At 41.1% G+C, this 18,636-nt stretch overlaps 1 protein-coding gene across 16 annotated transcripts in view; it reads left to right on the forward strand.

The window, feature by feature from the left end:
• The window catches only part of SYNE1 (spectrin repeat containing nuclear envelope protein 1), a 603,546-nt gene that overhangs the window by 422,333 nt on the left and 162,577 nt on the right, over nt 1–18,636 (forward strand). For 13 of the 16 annotated variants that reach the window (XM_075596504.1, XM_075596505.1, XM_075596506.1 and 10 more), the window contains 3 exons: nt 5,115–5,258; nt 10,919–11,113; nt 17,269–17,409. In XM_075596504.1, coding sequence (XP_075452619.1) covers nt 5,115–5,258; nt 10,919–11,113; nt 17,269–17,409 — 480 coding nt within the window. Of the gene's footprint in view, nt 1–5,114; nt 5,259–10,534; nt 11,114–17,268; nt 17,410–18,636 lie in introns of those variants that run through there. The other 3 variants (XM_075596514.1, XM_075596516.1, XM_075596518.1) reach the window with 2 other exon arrangements.

The following is an 18,636-nucleotide window of genomic DNA, read 5'->3' on the forward strand; positions in this document are numbered from 1 at the left end:
TTTACTTTCTTGCATGTTAATTCCAACACCACACTATACCTGGTGTCTAATCTGGGAGGAATTGCTAACACAGGCATAAATACAGACATAAGGTAATTATGTAAAATACAGGGTTTAGAATTACAGCTAGCCCAAATCACATCACAGAACAATGTTGATTCACTGAGGGATTACATGTACAGGGAATAAAGAATACAGGCTTTGAAATACATTCCCTATTCTCCCCCAGATATTACATTACATTTGGCTCAAATAAGCCTTACATAGCTTGCCAAGTTACATGGATTTATGGGTAAATAGCTGGGATTTCTCTTTATTAGGTCCCCCAGCTACTCCTACCATCACAATGGGTCTTAGCAGTGAAGATTACCCAATCGATGGCGTGATTCAAGTACGGTTGACTATACCGCAGATCAATACCAATAAAACCCATCCCATGGAAGTGGAAGCCCTGATATATCCTGAGCCCCGGGAACATCCCAGCTCCCACATCATATTTGGAACCAACATGGATGTGGTGAGAGCCCTGCTCCAACCTGTCTACAAGAATCTGGCGATTTACCCCTATCGTCTCTGAAGATTCACCCCGTGTTCAAGGAGGAATGCCATAGAATCTCTGTCCAAGAAGGATTTGGACAATTCTTCAACTTGGAGAAGGGGTTGATAGAGATTCCACCAGGGGGGGTGAGGCACATGGCCGCAGTACATAACTATTTGGGCCGTTTTGAGGCCAACTGATACTTCTCCCTAAAGACCACACCCGAAGAGGATGGCAATAGAGGGTTCAAGGTGGGGGCCAGAGATGAAGGAGTGGAAGTGTTCGCTTCCTCAGTGATTCACGGTGACCATCGAGAACATCTTGCTTCATCCTCACACATCCAAGAGTTCTCAAGGAGTTAAGCTCAGTAATAGCCAAACCATTATATTTAATATTCAAGGACCCCATTTCCACAAGCTCAGTACCAAAAGATTGGCGTAAAGCAGATGTGGTGCCTATATTTAAAAAGGGAGCTAGATCACAACCGGGGAATTACAGACCTGTAAGCCTGACTTCAATAGTGGGAAAACTACTTGAAGGTTTAATACGGGATAATATTCAGGAATACCTAATGGAAAATAAAATTATTAGTAATAGTCAGCATGGATTTATGAAGGATAGATCATGTCAAACTTACCTTATTGGTTTCTTTGAGGAGGTAAGTAGGAATTTAGACCAGGGTAATGCAGTTGATGTGGTCTACTTAGATTTTGCAAATGCTTTTGATATGGTTTCACACAAGAGGTTGGTGTACAAAATAAAGAAAATTGGACTCAGTAATAATATATGCACCTGGATTGAAAACTGGTTAAAGGACAGACAACAGAGGTTTGTCATGAATGGAACTTTTTCAGGTTGGGCTAAAGTCGTGAGTGGAGTACCTCAGGGATCGGTACTGGGACCCCTGCTTTTAAACTTGTTTATTAATAACCTTGAGGTTGGCATCGAGAGCAAAGTCTCCATCTTTGCTGATGATACTAAATTGTGTAAGGTAATAGAATCAGAGCAGGATGTAATTTCTCTTCAGAAGGACTTGGAGAGACTGAAAACGTGGGCAGGTAAATGACAGATGAGGTTTAATACAGATAAATGTAAGGTTATGCATTTGGGATGCAAGAATAAAAAGGCGAATTACAAATTAAATGGTGATAAATTGGGGGAATCCTTGATGGAGAAGGATTTAGGAGTGCTTGTAGACAGCAGGCTTAGCAATAGTGCCCAAAGTCATGCAGTAGCTGCAAAGGCAAACAAGATCTTATCTTGCATTAAACGGGCAATGGATGGAAGGGAAGTAAACATAATTATGCCCCTTTACAAAGCATTAGTAAGACCACACCTTGAATATCCAGGGATTAATCCGATTGCCAATTCTTGGAGTCAGGAAGGAATTCATTTTTCCCCTTTTTCCCCTTATGAGATATCATTGGATGATATAACGTTGGGTTTTTTGTTTGCCTTCCTCTGGATCAATAAGTAAGTATAGATATAGGATAAAGTATCTGTTGTCTAAATTTAGCATAGGTTGAACTTGATGGACGTACGTATTTTTTCAACCTTATCTACTATGTAACTATGTAACTATCCTATACGATTTGACGTTGGATATACCTGGTTACCCAGATAGTCATTGGCTTATGTAAACGTGGCTACCATACGAGAAGCCCCTAAAAGATTGCAGTTAATCTTCGGGGAATCGACCTTGCTCGTGGAGTGGAAGAAACGGCTAAGCGACAAGCTGGTGGAACGCCAAGAAGTGTTCTGGATGTGGGCTGCAGCAAGAGTGCTCAACACATGATCTGGCTGAATAAAGCCACGCCATTCCGGGAGCGTTCCAGGCGCATCACTCCCAAAGATGTGGAGGACGTGAGGGACTTCTTGAAAGAGGTGGAGACGGCGGGTATCATAACGGAGGCCCATAGCCCCTATGCTTCTCCAATTGTGGTAATGTGAAAGAAGAATGGATCTGTTCGCCTATGTGTAGACTACCACACCCTGAACCGCCCCTTGATCCCAGACCAGTATACATTACGGCGGATCGAAGAAATCCTCAGCGCCTTATCAGGCAGTTAGTGGTTCAGTGTGCTGGATCTGTGGTCTGGATACTACCAGGTACCCATGAGCCCCTAAGACCAGGAGAAAACAGCGTTTGTCTGCCCCCTCGGGTTTTACCAGTTCACCCAGATGCCACAAGGCATTTGTGGTTTACCTGCAACCTTCCAGAGGTTAATGGAAAAAACCATCGGTGATATGAATCCCCGGGAATGCCTGGTCTATCTGGATGATATCATCGTGTTCGTAAGAACATTAGAAGAGCACGAAGAATGTCTTCTGAAGGTCCTGGATCGACAGGGAAAAGAAGGTCTGAAGTTGTCCCTGGAGAAATGTCACGTTTGCCGCACTTCGGTCACCTATGTGGACACATAGTGTCCGCAGGAGAAGTATGTACCGACCCAACTAAGGTTGAAACCGTAGTGAACTGGCCCCGACCCTATAATGTGATGGAAATACGATCGTTTCTAGGGTTCTGCGGATACTATCAAAGATTCGTAGAAGGGTATTCCAGCAAGGCCAAAGCCCTCAACAATCTGTTGAAGATATACCTAGAGGAGCCTCGACAAAAAGCCGCTCCCCGCAAACACCATTCAGGGACAAATGGACTTCAGCGCAAAACCTCATAGTGTAGTATTAAAATAATAATATATATTGTTGAACAGCAGGTGAGTATCACACGTACATCAATTCAATGATTAGAAAGCATGGCATGTTATGGACATGTTACCAGACTGCTACCGCAACAGCACACGACAATCGGATCGATCAAGGGAGTGGATCCTTTTCTCTCACACGAATTCGCGCGTTCCAGTGTCACTCTGATTGTTACTCTCCACGGACATTGAAGTCTATGCAAGAGGCTAAACCCCTCACGGACAATATCTATCTAGTCCTTTCCGGTCATACTTGCGACGGAACTCTGGTGACGTCATCAGTGGGCTGCTGCATACCGGAACTGTACCTCCAACGAGGGAGAGAGCGCTCTGAGACTGAAGCCAATACCTTACCTGCAGACCGCGACTTCCCACACCGGCTGAGATGAATTTGTGTGAGAGAGAAGGATCCACTCCCTCGATCGATCCGATTGTCCTGTGCTGTTGCGGTAGCAGTCTGGTAACATGTCCATAACATGCCATGCTTTCTAATCATTGAATCGGACTCCTGACGAAGCTGCCACACCAGCAAAACGCGTTGAGTGAACCTGCAGCAGTCCAGAAGTGTGCCATACATGCCCCAGTACACGTGAGAATCCATTCTGTGATCGCCAACGAAACCGGAAGTGACGCGACGGGCTGGACCGGAAGTGACACGACGCGACCTCGGGAGTGGGGTGGATGGAGTACACCAATGCTGCGCATCGATTTTTATGTGTCTAAGCACATGTTGATCATGTAAGTGCAATATCAATTGCCTTTTTCAATACATCATCAGTGAACATACAGTGTTGCACTAGAGTTGTCTTTCTTTCATTCCATTGAGGGTTTGTCCTGCTGACATCAGGGAGTGTTTACAAGCAAGACCCCCCTGCACATTGCTGAATCTACCCACTGCATCTATTGCTATTCCTATGCTGTTTTGCCACTGGAAGAATGTGAGTTCCCATTCATGATTCCAGTTTAGGTTGCTGTATTTGTTTAAACATACCACACTATTTTATATTTTCTTCCCTATATATATATGGTGACACCTGCGCTCCCCACAAGCTTCTCTTTACCAACTACCAGTTCACCCTGAAATACAAGCCAGGGCCCTTGAACATCGGAACCCAACAGGTTACAGCTGGATTTTGAATGTGAGAGGAGTCGAGTGTGACCCCCTAGGCAGCGTGCTTGTGATACAGGTTGTATGATAGTGTTTCCAACAGTGATAGAAGGAGGTAGTAGGGCCAGGTTTTGGAGGAAATATGAGGTTCTCAGTTTTTGACATGTTAATTTTGAGTTGGTGAAGGGCAATCCAGGATAATATAGCGGAGAGACATTCAGAAACTTTGGTCTGTACATCATGTCTAAGGCCAGGGGTTGAAAAGTAAATGTGTGTGTCATCAGCATAGAGGGGATATTTGAACCCAAGAGATGTAATAAGGTCACCTAGAGAGACTGTGTAAAGATAAATTAGAAGAGATCCCAGGACAGAGCCCTGAGGTACCCCCACAGAGCGATCGATGGAGGAGGAGGAGTTAGCAAAAGAGACACTGAAAGTAGGATGGGAGAGGTAAGAGGAAATCCAGGATAGAGCTTTGTTACGGATACCAAGAGTATGGAGTATGTGAAGGACAAGAAGGTGGTCCACAGTATCAAATGCTGCCGAGACGTCAAGTAATATGAGCAGAGTTGCATGAGTACTTACTATATAGCCAAGCTGCGAAGGCTAGATTGTGAATACAATAGGTGTAACTTCGCCACTAACCATTTCAGTGTTAATTAAATACACTACAGGCCTTTCGGGCACTAAAATTATTAATTTATTTCAGACACCTTCAGTATTAAAGGTGTTAATGTTTCCACTTCCACTCTCTCCCCTGCAGGAGGCTGTAGTGCTGTATGAGCAGTATGAGCAGGAGATGAAGCATTTACAACACCTCATTGAGGATGCGCACCGTGAGTTACAAGATGCAAAAGTAACAACCAGTAACATCCAGGAGCTGCAAGCCCAGATTTCACGCCATGAGGTACAGTATGTATGCATGTATATCTTATATAGCGCCACAGCTGTACTTAGTGATTTACAAGAGACAATACAGTACTGGGAATTATAGTACAATAAGTGCAACAAATCAGATCAAGCAATAGGAAAGGAAATCCCTGTCCCGGAGACCTTACAATCTAAGTGGTATGATGGGAAACTTACAGAGACAGCAGGTGAGGGAATAAGTGCATAGATGGTGGTCAATGGTAGGAGTGAAGGTGGATGGGTGACAGTAGCCATGAGTCTAGGCCAGGCCTGCACAACTCCAGTCCTGGAGGGCCGCAAACAGGCCAGGTTTTCATGATATTCCTACTTCAGCACAGCTGGCTCAATTAGTGGTTCAATATGACTGAGCCACTAATTGAGCCAGCTGTACTGAAGTAGGGATATACTGAAAACCTGGCCTGTTTGCGGCCCTTGAGGCCTGGAGTTGTGCAGGCCTGGTCTAGGCTATTGGAGTGCTTCATTTAAGAGGTGAGTTTTAAGATTTGTCTTAAAGGTGGGGAGAGAAGGTGCTTGGCATATATAATAAATGTGAGGGAGTTCTACAGGTAAGGGGCAGTGAGGGAAAAAGGTTTAAGGTGAGAGAGAGAGTAGTAGAGGTGAAAGGGGTGGAAGGGAGACAGTTATGGGTACAGTGCAGGAGATGAGCAGGGACATAACAAGAGATTAGAGCTGATACGTAGGAAGGAGCAGATGAGTGGAGAACTTGAAGGTAAGGAGGAAAACTTTGTGGCTGATCCAAAACTTGATGAGAAGCCAGGAGAGTGATTTAAGGAGCAGATGAATAGAGAATGTTTGGTTGAAGGTATACCTTCATTTGTTTCTAATTCTCTTTGTAAGGTGCTGTAAACTACGTAATAAGGTTGTCAGATGTGTGTGGAGTGGCCAGTACATGCCCCTCATGCCTGGGTGGGCTATTCTAATAAAGCAATCATTAATGCTTAAATTGTATAGAATAGAATTCTTCCAGCCTTTTTTGTTGTTGTCATAGAATAGGTACTTTGGAGCGATAAACTGATGTCAGAGAGGTTTACCCTTTAATCTGTACTGTCTTAAATGGCAGAAAATATCAAATAAACCAAATAAGCATAACTCCAGGCAGGTCTTGTCTTGCCATGTTTAAACGGACTGAGACTAATTTGTCTAATGTAGTGTTGTGAGTAAAGTGTGTACCTGTTGCTACTTCTTATGAAAAGTACAAGGTCATATTAAATAAAGAAAGGCAATGTTTAAAGCGAGACATTTTCTACATTGTATCTTGTATTGAAATATGTGTGAAGTTGTTGGCATGCAAGGGACAAATACTGTTCAACGCCACCTGCTGTTCTGAATGCAATAAATGAATCCTACAGGTCCATACCGATGTAACAAGACTTACTGTTCTCGTGCTGCCAAAAAAACAAAAAAAAACAAGTGTAAATCCCTGGCATTTATTTGCAATTTGCGGCTGCTAAGTATCATAGGCGGAGGTATTCATTGCGCCACCTGCCAGACACAAATATTGAACTGCTATAAACCCACAAATAATTATGACGGCTGACGATAGTCGAGCTGCGGATAACAAAGTGCTCCCGCGGCTGTAATTTCACACCCCTCCGCAGTAACGGGGACAGTAAGTCTGGCTACATCTGTATATCTACATTACCATGTGAGTTCACTCTGTGAGGTGATTTGTTTTACAAGAGAGCCATAACACATATTTTATTGCATAATTTCTGGTGCACATAAATGAGTTGTGAGGCACATAAATGAGTGCACATAAATGAGTTATTGTTTGCTACACCTGAGTGTTTTGGTGTAGATGTGACCCCTGGTATAATCCATAAAACATTGAATGCAGCCGTCTATTTTTTTCTTCAGTGTTCTTTCATAAAAAAATGTTGGCTCCTACAGTATATTGTTATATGTATTGCCAAAGAGCATTATTTTTAAGCTGTAAAGACACAAAAGAAGCTACGGGGAGTAAAAAAGGGACAAAAACCCTCCACCGTACAGTGTACAGCAATTAAAAATATGACTTGTGAGCACATTCACGTCTCAGACGTGTCTACAACCATGCCTCTCGTCACCATTATCTCTTAGCATACAGTGCTTCCACTGCAGTCAGGTATTCTGGGTAATGACATGCAAATGAAAAGCTCACTCAGATGCCCTTGTTGAATATGCTATAAAACTCCTTTCCTGTGCTGGAGAAGATTTAGCCCCCAAATATTTGAAAAGAGCTGAACTCCTCTTCGCACTGGAAAGTGGCTTTACATCTTATTAAATATGAATCAAAATATCCTGGGTACAGTTAGTATTATTATTAATAATAATAATTATTATTATTATTATTATTGATATAGTATGTGTTGGGAGCCAGCACCTTTGGTGGAAGTTAACCAATACTACATATCGAACATATTAGCACTGCCAATCAAGGTGCTTCTAATGAGGTACTATATAATTATCTAAAATCTAGTCCAAGTTATTTTACTTATATGATCATTAACATGAAAATATGAAAACAGTAGTTTCACTTAATTTTGTAAAATAGTATGAAAAATTCATTTCTCGCTTCATTACAAAGATGGTCTTTGTCTAAACTAGGGAGGGAATATTTATGCTAAATACAATGTTTTTCAAGTCTTTATTTGGAAGCAGCAATCTCCCTTGCTCAAATTTGTTTTTGTGTTTTTTTTTAATAGATTTGGGGGTCCACCGGACGTGCACCAGGCTATTTGTACGTGTAGAGAGCCCCGGGTTCCTGAGATATTGACCTTTTTACGTGTCTGTGTTTCAGGTCCCTTTTGTAAAATCAATATGGCTGTCATCAAAGCTCTCACAAGCCATTAGGAAGCCGCAATGTCACCAGAGCATGACATTGAAGTTTCCTATTGGCCGACCCTAGTGGCCATCTTTGATTTTACTTTCATTTTTATGGGCCCATGTAAATATCTTGGAAACTAGAGGGTCTCTAGAGCTGAAAATATTGTGGTTTAGCTCTGCGGGTTACCCCCAGATTCCGATTCGGTAAAAATAGGGAAATTGCTGCTGTAGGATGCTAGGGGCTTTATTCACTGAAGGTCGATACGAAATACTGTAGCTGCCATTTTAGTCTAGGCTGACTAGTCATATCTTGCCTATTTATTTAGTGGCCATTATATACATAGGCAAGTTTAGGGTAACACCAGTCTGGATAAAATTGGCAATATTTTTAGGTTATAGTCCGATATTGTCAACTATCAGAGTTTAGCAAATAGCATGTACAGACGTAATTTGGTGTTAATTACTTATTTGCAGGCTCAATTGCATACGCCGCTGATATCCCTGCAGTAAATATCCTATTTGCTTTGCTGCTGAACATATAGTATCTCTTTAGTGAAAAATAGGTTGATAAACAAAATTGCCATTAAACAGTGGTGATGCCATTTTTGTCATTTATCGTCTTTTAGTGAATCTTTCAATGTACTTATGCACTCCATTCATAATATGTGCACAACATGAATATTTGGGGTTGCTACCATATTCTTGGGCCAGCATTTGCACTTTCTACAAGGGTGACTCAGTGGTGTGCACCTGTGCATGCTCCTTTATATCACCTGAACATCACCTGCACTGCTGCTAACTCCATTCCCCCCCCCGTGTGCCCATTCAGAAACATACATTCCCCAGGTCTAACCCAGCTACAGTATTGCAACTCTGTTCCCTGCAGGCATGTTTTTATTTTCTTACCACACAGAGTCACTGTTTCTGCTGGAGTCACACTTTTGACATCTGAATTGTATATTATATTACTGAAATCTGAAATATACATTATTTGTCTTTAAGTGTCAACTTGCAACCCTTTATTTTATAATTTGCTGACATTTTAAATCTTTTTCGGATATATTCAAAAGCTTTCAAGTAAGAAGGTAAGTCAGTGGGTTTCAGCCTCTTTTTGGTTAAGTAACCAGATAATTATATAGTGAATTTCTGCGGAACTCCAACCCTCTCTAATAGCGCGTCTGAGATCAGACTTATTGTACATTTTTCTGTATTTGGTACAGTTTTCAAATTACCTGAAAATTGCAGGGAACCCTATAGGGATACCCGGCTGTTGAAAAACACTGAGATAAGCGATCATAAATGACAAATGTATACATTGTTCTTCCAAATGAAATGCTACTGTACATGGGCTGTGTTATTCCAGTAGTATCAGCAATTTTACTAGGTTTTGCTATGTAAAATGTGCAATTAACGTCATTCCTCCCTGAAGACTATATGTATAATGAATCATTTTGTTTCTGTGTAGGATTATCTATACAATAGCTGGTTGTTATTTCTAAAGAAACAAACTATATAATGTCAATATATATATAGTGAGGAGTGGCTCAGTGAGTAAAGACACTAAGTGGCACTGGGTTTGAAGCAGGGAAGCCTGGTTCAGTTCCCAGTGTTGGCTTCTTGTGACCTTGGGCAAGTCAACTTAACTCCCTGAACCTCAGCCACCAAAAAATAGATTGTAAGCTCCATGGGGCAGAGACCTGTGTCTGCAAAAATGTCTCCGTAAAGCGATACGTAAAACTAGCAGCGCTATACAAGAACATGCTATTATACATATATATATATATATATATATATATATATACATCATTTGTATTAATGTGTTTTTAATTTGAAGAGCATAATTATTCCAGCAGTCACATGCAGTAAGCATGCTCAAATTTATTTGAGTGATGCTAAATAAATATTATATGAAACCTCAGCCACCAAAAAATAGATTGTAAGTTCCATGGGGCAGAGACCTGTGTCTGCAAAAATGTCTCCGTAAAGCGATACGTAAAACTAGCAGCGCTATACAAGAACATGCTATTATACATATATATATATATATATATATATATATATATATATATATATATATATATACATCATTTGTATTAATGTGTTTTTAATTTCAAGAGCATAATTATTCCAGCAGTCACATGCAGTAAGCATGCTCAAATTTATTTGAGTGATGCTAAATAAATATTATATGAAAAGCATTGCCATGCATTGCTATCTTCTCTGGCACTGAAGAGGTTAACAGTCCTTTTTCTAAGCTTTCAATAGAGAGCGCCTTTCATGTTGCTCATTGTGTAAATGTTTTCTCCGCTCATTGTTTTCAGTCTGGCCAAGAGCTGAGGGTTGCATATTTTACGCTTGCAGTCATCACATGACCTCATTATGGAGACTCAGACACGAACCATCTGGGGTGCTTATCCTGTGTTATAATAATAGGCGCACACAGCCTTGCCAGTTTTCTGCCATGCAACACTGTTCTTATTTAAAACTGCGCTGGCCGGAGTGCAGCTGTAATGTGTGGCTTCAGTTTGCATGTTGACAGCCTTTTTTTTATTTTTATAAATCATTGTTTCCCAATTGCACTGCAGAACTGACTGCTTTGTGGTGTAACTGTATTGTGAGATGCCGCCTGACTGGTTCCTTTTTTCACAGTCAACAACATCCTGCCTTCCAGCCACTGCTGCTAGATGATGCAGGGCTTGTGAGCGGTGATTTTATTGGCCAGCTGCACCCAGCCTATGTGCCTGCCTGAAACAGAAAGAAATACGACTGCCTGAATTTTATGGTGGTTTCAATGTAACCTAATATAAAAAATTTAAAAAAATGTCTTCACAGGAACTGGCAAAAAAAATCAGAGGCTACCAGGAGCAGATAGCATCATTGAATTCCAAGTGTAAGATGTTAACAATGAAAGCCAAGCATGCTACAATGTTGCTGACTGTGACTGAAGTGGAAGGGCTCGCTGAGGGAATGGAGGAGCTGGATGCTGAACTCCTCCCTACGCACTCAGCTCATCCGTCTGTTGTTATGGTAAGTAAGGCCTTTGCTCATATCATCTGCTTGTCGTGGGACTGTGTTTCATTTCTTCCTGGTAGGCAGCGAACAATGCAGCTGTTACAGCGCCTGCTTTGCCTCTGGCATGCTCACTGCAGGATGTTTCTGATTTAGAAAGACACACACTAACTAACTAACACACTACACTTTTATTATGTTTTTTTTAACGTGGTTCACTGTGCTGGAAAAGACACAACTGAGAATGCCTTGGCCTCATAACTTGGGGTACCCATGTTATGGTCTGGTTTAATACCTGCCAACCCAATGTATTTTGCCTTTAAAATAGATTTTTCCCTGTGAGAAACTGTGTGGTACTTTATAGAGGATGAGATATGCAAAATCAAACCACGCCTGGCAGAACCTGTCTTTACGCGATTACTCTGTTTTAGCCCCTTATCTGTCCATCTGGTAAACCGCACTAGAGCAGGAATACCCACGTAACTATCCAGGTCTGTTCATTCCTGCAGCGTCAATAAGAGCCACGGGAAATGTAGAGCGCACAAGGGAGTCCTTCTCCTTCCACCAGAGCACCAGTCAAGTGCTACACTTTTCTGTAATTACCTCTATAGTTACTTACATTTACAACACAATCTTGACGCCCTCCTACCTTTGGTAACACAAGTGTTAACCACCTGGGCACACAAGATGCACTTTATTCTTGGTGAACGGTTTTATCTACTGTACATGCTTCCATGATCACATGCATAACGTATTTATCTACGTATGTATCACAACCTGTCAGGGATTAATAAAAACATCATGAATATGTTATGTGTGATATGCATATGTAAAAAAAATGTATATGTGCATGTATATATATATGCATATGTAACATGATTTGTCCAGTGATTTTTATATGTAATAGGCGGTGTGTCTGTGTAGCACATGGTAAGCATCGGCTGCTAGGTAGCTCCTCTTCAGTCTCCAGCATAGAAGATCCCTAATGAATGGTACCTTAAAGTTATCACTTTAGATGCATGCTAGATAAAGGTAAAATAAGAATGTACTAATTTGGGGAAAGCATTGCAGAATGAAAAATGTAAACGGCTCATGTCAGTATTGAAGGCATTGGTGGGCAACAGGCAGCCCTCTGGGGCTTCATAGGTGATCCCCAAATTCTGGCCACCCCAAAGACCCGCTTTCCCGGTGGCCCCAGTACAGAGGGAGTGGAACCGTTGTGGCATGTAGTGTATTGTAGCTTCTCCCTGCTCCCTCAGCTGCTTAGTGACAGTGCACTGATAAATACTGTACTGCTCATCTCCTCTGCTTTGCTAATCACTACTTCCCTGTGTGAAAAGAAGAGTGGGACAGTATTCACCTGCACACCGGTATTAAAGCTGCAGTTCAAGCAATATCCTACATGTGTATTTTTTTTATAAATAAATCAGAAAATACTTGTAGCATTTTAGAAAATAAACAATTTAAAGACATGTTTAATGTATTCTAATGAAACAGGCATTTTTGTTCCTATAGCAACCATATACAAAGTCACACCCCCTTCCCCTTCTAAAACAGCTTTACCTTTTTGAGTCCTGCCCTCTCTAGCAGTGGACCAATTGAATCTAGTGCCTGCCTGGTCACATGATCTGCCTCACAAAATTTTGGCTGTCAGTGCAACAGAAGATTACCCAAGATGCATTTAGTGAATGAAACCGAATTTCAGCGATCGATTACAGGAGAACGGATCGATCAGCAACTTGCTAATTACTTGTCAGTGTGTAGATTGTATTGTTGCACATATTCAATGAATATATATATTTTTTAACAACAGCTTGAACTGCATCTTTAAGGCAGCACTACAACTTACATTGCTTGCTTTTTTGTTGTTGTTGTTTTTGTTTTGTTATAGGATTGAAGCAGGGAGTCTCCGGAGCTCAACCGCGTTAATTTCAGCTCTGGAGACCCCCTGCTTCCGGAGATACCTCCGTAGCCATGTCAGTATCTCTTCAGCTAGGGAATGAAATGGCTGCATTTTAATGTCCCGCGGGCAAATTGAAAGCCTTGATGGCACCTCATGGAGCTTCCTATTGGCCCGTATAACTCAGGGCTTTAAACTCCACTGAGATACCGGCACCTCCTACGGAGGTAAGTACTGTATCTCATGTAGCAGGAGGTCCCAAGAGCTGGAATTAATGGGGTTCTGCTCCAGAGACCCCCTGCTTCAATCCTATAGCATAAAAAAAATAAAGCAAGCAATGCAACCTGTAGTGCTGCTTTAATCAGCTGACTGGATCAGGGAGAAGCTTCTACCTGTGGATGCAACATCACTTCTGCCTGTGCACAATATACACAGTAACAAAAGTAGTGTCGCCAGCACCACACTCTGCATCAAGCAGCATATCAAACGTATCTTTTCTTCAGTGTAGTTTATTTCAGTGACTCAATTGCACAATGTTTTGGGGGCAAATCTCCTTCATCAGGTGCCATGTTACATAGTCCTTTGTTCAGAGTGCGGCGGTGACACTACTTTCATTATCTTTGAACTTCTACTGGCGACTGTGGGATACCTGATATAATCTCTTGTTCCAGCACCTAATACTGTGCGCAAAGTAAAAAGGACAAAGAAATAAGTGAGTGCAACTAGTGTTCCAATTGATATGGATAGTTTTTTGATTTTTGTGTCTTTTTTTTTTTTTTTTCTCTTTTTTGAGCACGTTCATGCACTGTTTTGTACATTTTTATTGGTTGTGTTGTATCAATATGCACTAAGGTCACATTAGTGAAATTGAGATATTAACCCTTTCATACATCATTCACTTTACACAACTTTTTATTCATTAACTATAGTCATAATTAATTTATTATATCACTATTATATTTTTATTTTTTGGCGCCACACTTTTTTGTTATATATATATATATATATTACAAACAAAAAATTGACTGCGCTCAACAGGTACTCGAGATCTGAATATAGTAGTGATATTAAACAATCTTGATTAGCAAAAATGATCGACTAAACATAAATTGATGGTAATTCAATAGCTGAATTAATACTGGTACTGTATTTACTATACAAGCTTATAATAAGTGGGTGTAATGGTGGACCATAATAAATAAACCTAAAATAGTTAAGAACCCTAAATCACTGTTGCAATTATTAAAATGTATTATTGTGGTAAAAAGCAAATTTAACTCAAATGAAAAATTAAAAATGAATAGAAAAGATATATATATATTAATGAAAAAAATGAAAAAATAAAAAGCAAAAATCAAAAAAAGGGCTCAAAAATAGGATCTGGCAGCTCTCCACAAGGACCAACGACCTCCCCAGAATCTGCGAACAACAAGAAAAGAAAGCACCCGATCCTAGTGCAACATGAAAAATACACTTTTAATAAAAAGATTAGGTCCAACAAAGATGCACTCACAAACAAACAATAAATAAAAGCCTGTAATGAGTATACTCATTCGCCTCCACGTGTTGCTCTGGCTCCCTTGGTGTGCTGCTCTCCCTTGGATGAGGTGTCAGCTACTCCGGTAATCTCCACTGGATACAGGAACAGCAAATGTCTCTGGATCCCTGACCCGGAAGTACAACAGGTCACGCGGCCGAACTGGATACCAGAATAGTAAGTATGTACCCCCGTAGTTCGGTAGGCCGGTAAGGTGCTATGTCCTGAACCCTTCACACATATAGGGTGCCCGGTACCTGTACCACCGCTGGTACACTGCTTCTCCCTGTAGATGGAGTCCCGGCCTTTCCCGCAATCGTCTCGGAGGGTTCGCAACTGGGGCTCTGATCCGGAAGTGTAAAAGTCACCACTTGGTGAACCGGAAACAGAATACCGTGTCTGTGACTCCGCTGTTGGAGTAATGGAGCCGGCAAAGTCCCGAAAATCCTGGCAAAGTCTAGGCAATAGAACAAGGTGGCAAACGGGCTGCAAACAAGTATATGAATAAAATCTGGTTTGATTACCAGTAAAAAATCCTCCCTACGCGTTTCTTCACTCTTAGGGTGATTTCATCATGGGATTACCGGAGTAGCTGACACCTCATCCAAGGGAGAGCAGCACACCAAGGGAGCCAGAGCAACACGTGGAGGCGAATGAGTATACTCATTACAGGCTTTTATTTATTGTTTGTTTGTGAGTGCATCTTTGTTGGACCTAATCTTTTTATTAAAAGTGTATTTTTTATGTTGCACTAGGATCGGGCGCTTTCTTTTCTTGTTGTTCATATATATATATATATATACACATATATATATATATATATATATATATATATATATATATATAGTGCCAATAAAGTATATAATTCTGTCTACCACTGATCTGAGGTTTAGTTTAATGATAATTATAAAAGGGGGCTTTGTTGCATATTGGCTTTCATTCCTCATGCAAATGACTTAGTCCTAACACTGAAACATTTGTGTAAAGTATACTAATTTTATGTTGTCTTCTTCCTAAATGAATTAATTTGGAATCCTGCAATAATTAGAAGGCCCCTCCAGGTGCAGGCGTAATATTGGTCACAGTCCTCTTTCCCTGTAATATATATGTGAAAGGGTTGGGATTGGCTTATAAATGGTGTGTGGGGCCAGGGAATGTACAAAAAGGGGTTGCAGAGTGAGAGAAGTGTGTATGCATCGTATGCTTGTTATCTTACCTATTATTATTTTGATATCCACAAATTGTCCCTTATCCACTTTCTAATTGTGTATTTCCTGTCAGTCAATATTTTTGCCCTTTTAGTCAATTTCCTGTTACATGCAGTAGAAAAAATAGTATTCAACAGAGGTTTAGAGAACTAATGAATTTTCAGACCTTCCCCCAACTATCACAACTGGAGATCACAACTAAGGTTTTTTTGTATTAAGGCTAATCGGATGCAATTCGGGTCAAACATTGTATAAAGGCAAAGGGGGTGCAATGTGTGTGTGTGTGTGTGTGTGTGTGTGTGTGTGTGTGTGTGTGTGTGTGTGTGTGTGTGTGTGTGTGTGTGTGTGTGTGTGTGTGTGTGTGTGTGTGTGTGTGTGTGTGTGTGTTAGTACAAGATATGCGTGCACAATCAATCAATATGTAATTTAATAAAGGTCCCCAAATGGAGCCTCTAAATTCGAACCTCACACCAAGATTTGATACATAAAAAAACAAAATGAATAAAGGGCGCAAATAGGTTGAACCGTAATTAATAATATAACCAATAAACGGAAGATAGTAACAAAGTTCCAACTAGGGGATGTGCAACAAGGTTTTGGTTGTTACTAGGGAATAATGGGGGGGGGTGTAAGGTGTCATGTGTAAGGTGTCACCTGGGGATATATAAAGGATGGTCAATGATCAGAGGGTGTGTATGGGATTAAGGGGGGTTATGTAGTGGGTGATGGGAAAATTATTGGATGGATGTGCAGAGGAGGACGAGAGCAGTGCAGTAGGGGGTGAGAAGAACATAAGGGGAACAAGGAGACGTGGATCTTACTCATCTCGGGGACAAAGCATGTAGGTGCGAGGTTGGAGCTTACCGTTCTAGAGACAGATCTTACCAGTACACTATCGAGCTTGTCGGTATGGGGGAAGAGCTGGTTGGCCCGGGAGTGGGAATGAGGAGTTGGGCTGCTGCTAATGAGGATGACATGGAGATTGGGAGGAAGGAGTGAGCCTGTCGGGGAAAATCTGGGATAAAATGCATGGAGGGTATTTCTTCCGATCATTAAACGAAAGCGAGGTTCAAGAACTAGGGGCCGAGTCACGGTTAAGATCACTCTGAACCAAGGAAGTTTGGGGGGCTTGTCCATCTCTAGTCACTAGGTAAAAAAATAAATAACACTGTTCACTTCTGTTTATTATTATTATTATTACTAAATAAGTTTAATTAACTCTTTATAAGGCTCAAAGATATTTGAGTGGAAAATAAAACTCGGCAAGTATAAAAGCCTACGTAGTACAATCATACACAATCATCCATTCCAATTGACTAGTTCAAGATTGGTTGGCATTAATATACTGTTGTGCACCCGGGCTGCTTTGGCCGCAATGGGGTTAATTAAATAGAGAGCGGGAAGTTTGTCCTACATTGGGTGTTATTTGATATGTGTTGATTTTGTGTGTGCACTTTATCAAACCTCTGACTTCTTACTGATCTTCTTGCTGTCCTTTGGGGTTCTTCCGATTGTTCTCCTGTGACAGATGACTGCTGGTCGCTGTCACACTCTTCTGTCACCTGTCACTGAGGAATCAGGGGAAGAAGGAACCAACAGTGATATTTCCTCTCCACCGGCCTGTCGTTCTCCTTCACCTGTGGCTAATACAGATGCTTCTGTTAACCAGGTATCTCTAAGCTAAACCTTTTCTCCTATCTAGTATGGACTGATGCAGTGCTCCATTCTCTGTAGTATCTCATTTCTTTTATGATCACAAAACCTTGTCCTTTTGCTAGAAATATTGTCTCACTGTATGATAAATATAACCATAGGCCAAGGTAATTGTTAAGATTTTTTTTAACACTATTCAACTAGCTTTTCAGTTTAAGCTTAAAGCAGAGAAGCGCTCAGACCCCAAACACACCACACCATATATATTTGTGTCAAAAATTGTTTTGCTGAGATTGTGACCTCATGTAAATAACAAAACACAAAAATCCCCAGTTCTACATCCAATAGGACAAATTATATAGTTAAATACTTATCTGTTTTTCTTTTCATAAGTGAAGGTCATTTAGTGAAATTCTTTGACCAAAGCATTTTTTTTTTGTAACTTAATTTTTTTTTATTGATTTTCAAGACACAGCATAATACACAATCATTCCATTGTTTCAAGTAACATCCAAATAAATCATAACACACTAAAAATATAAATCCATGGGGGGGGGGGGGAGGAGATGTGGCTCCTTCCCTTGTGTTGCAAATCCCTGGCAATTGATTGTACTTCCTGTTCTCACTCCCTGTGCGGCCCGGCCTACGTTCACCTCCGAACACGTCCAGCCCAGCCTGTGCTGTAGTATTTTACCGTCCGTCAGCCAAGAACGCACCTCTGATTATCGTAGCAAAATTGTGGTAGCATTCACTCCTGGGATGTCTGTCTGGGCCAGCTATGGTAGCCAGACTTTTTGGAATTTGACGACAGTGTCATTAACTAAACTTGTCCATTTCTCCATCTGGCAAACATATGGTATGTCTCCCCTCCTCTTGTTTTTATCCATGTTTTTTTGTTTTTATCCATGTTTGAATAAAGAACTTTTTTTTAGCTCAGTCCAGCCTCCGCAGCTTTTTCTGCACCGTAGTGCCCGCTGATTCACCTCTCCCCCTCGGCAAAAGGTGATTTCGTCTTGGCAAACATACCAAATTCTATTCCGAATTTTAGGAATCGTTGGAACTTCTTTTTGTTTCCACAATGCTGCAATCTCGCACCTCGTTGCTGTTGCAAAATGAGCAACCAATTTATTCTCTACCCTGGCTAGACCTGGCGTTGGTCTATTTAGTAGGAACAGCCACAGGTCCAATGGAATTGTGAGGTCCAAAATCCTCTGAAGCCAATCCTTAATTTCCTCCCATATGG

Source organism: Ascaphus truei, chromosome 4 (genome assembly GCF_040206685.1).
Source record: "Ascaphus truei isolate aAscTru1 chromosome 4, aAscTru1.hap1, whole genome shotgun sequence".
Taxonomy (NCBI): Eukaryota; Metazoa; Chordata; class Amphibia; order Anura; family Ascaphidae; genus Ascaphus; species Ascaphus truei.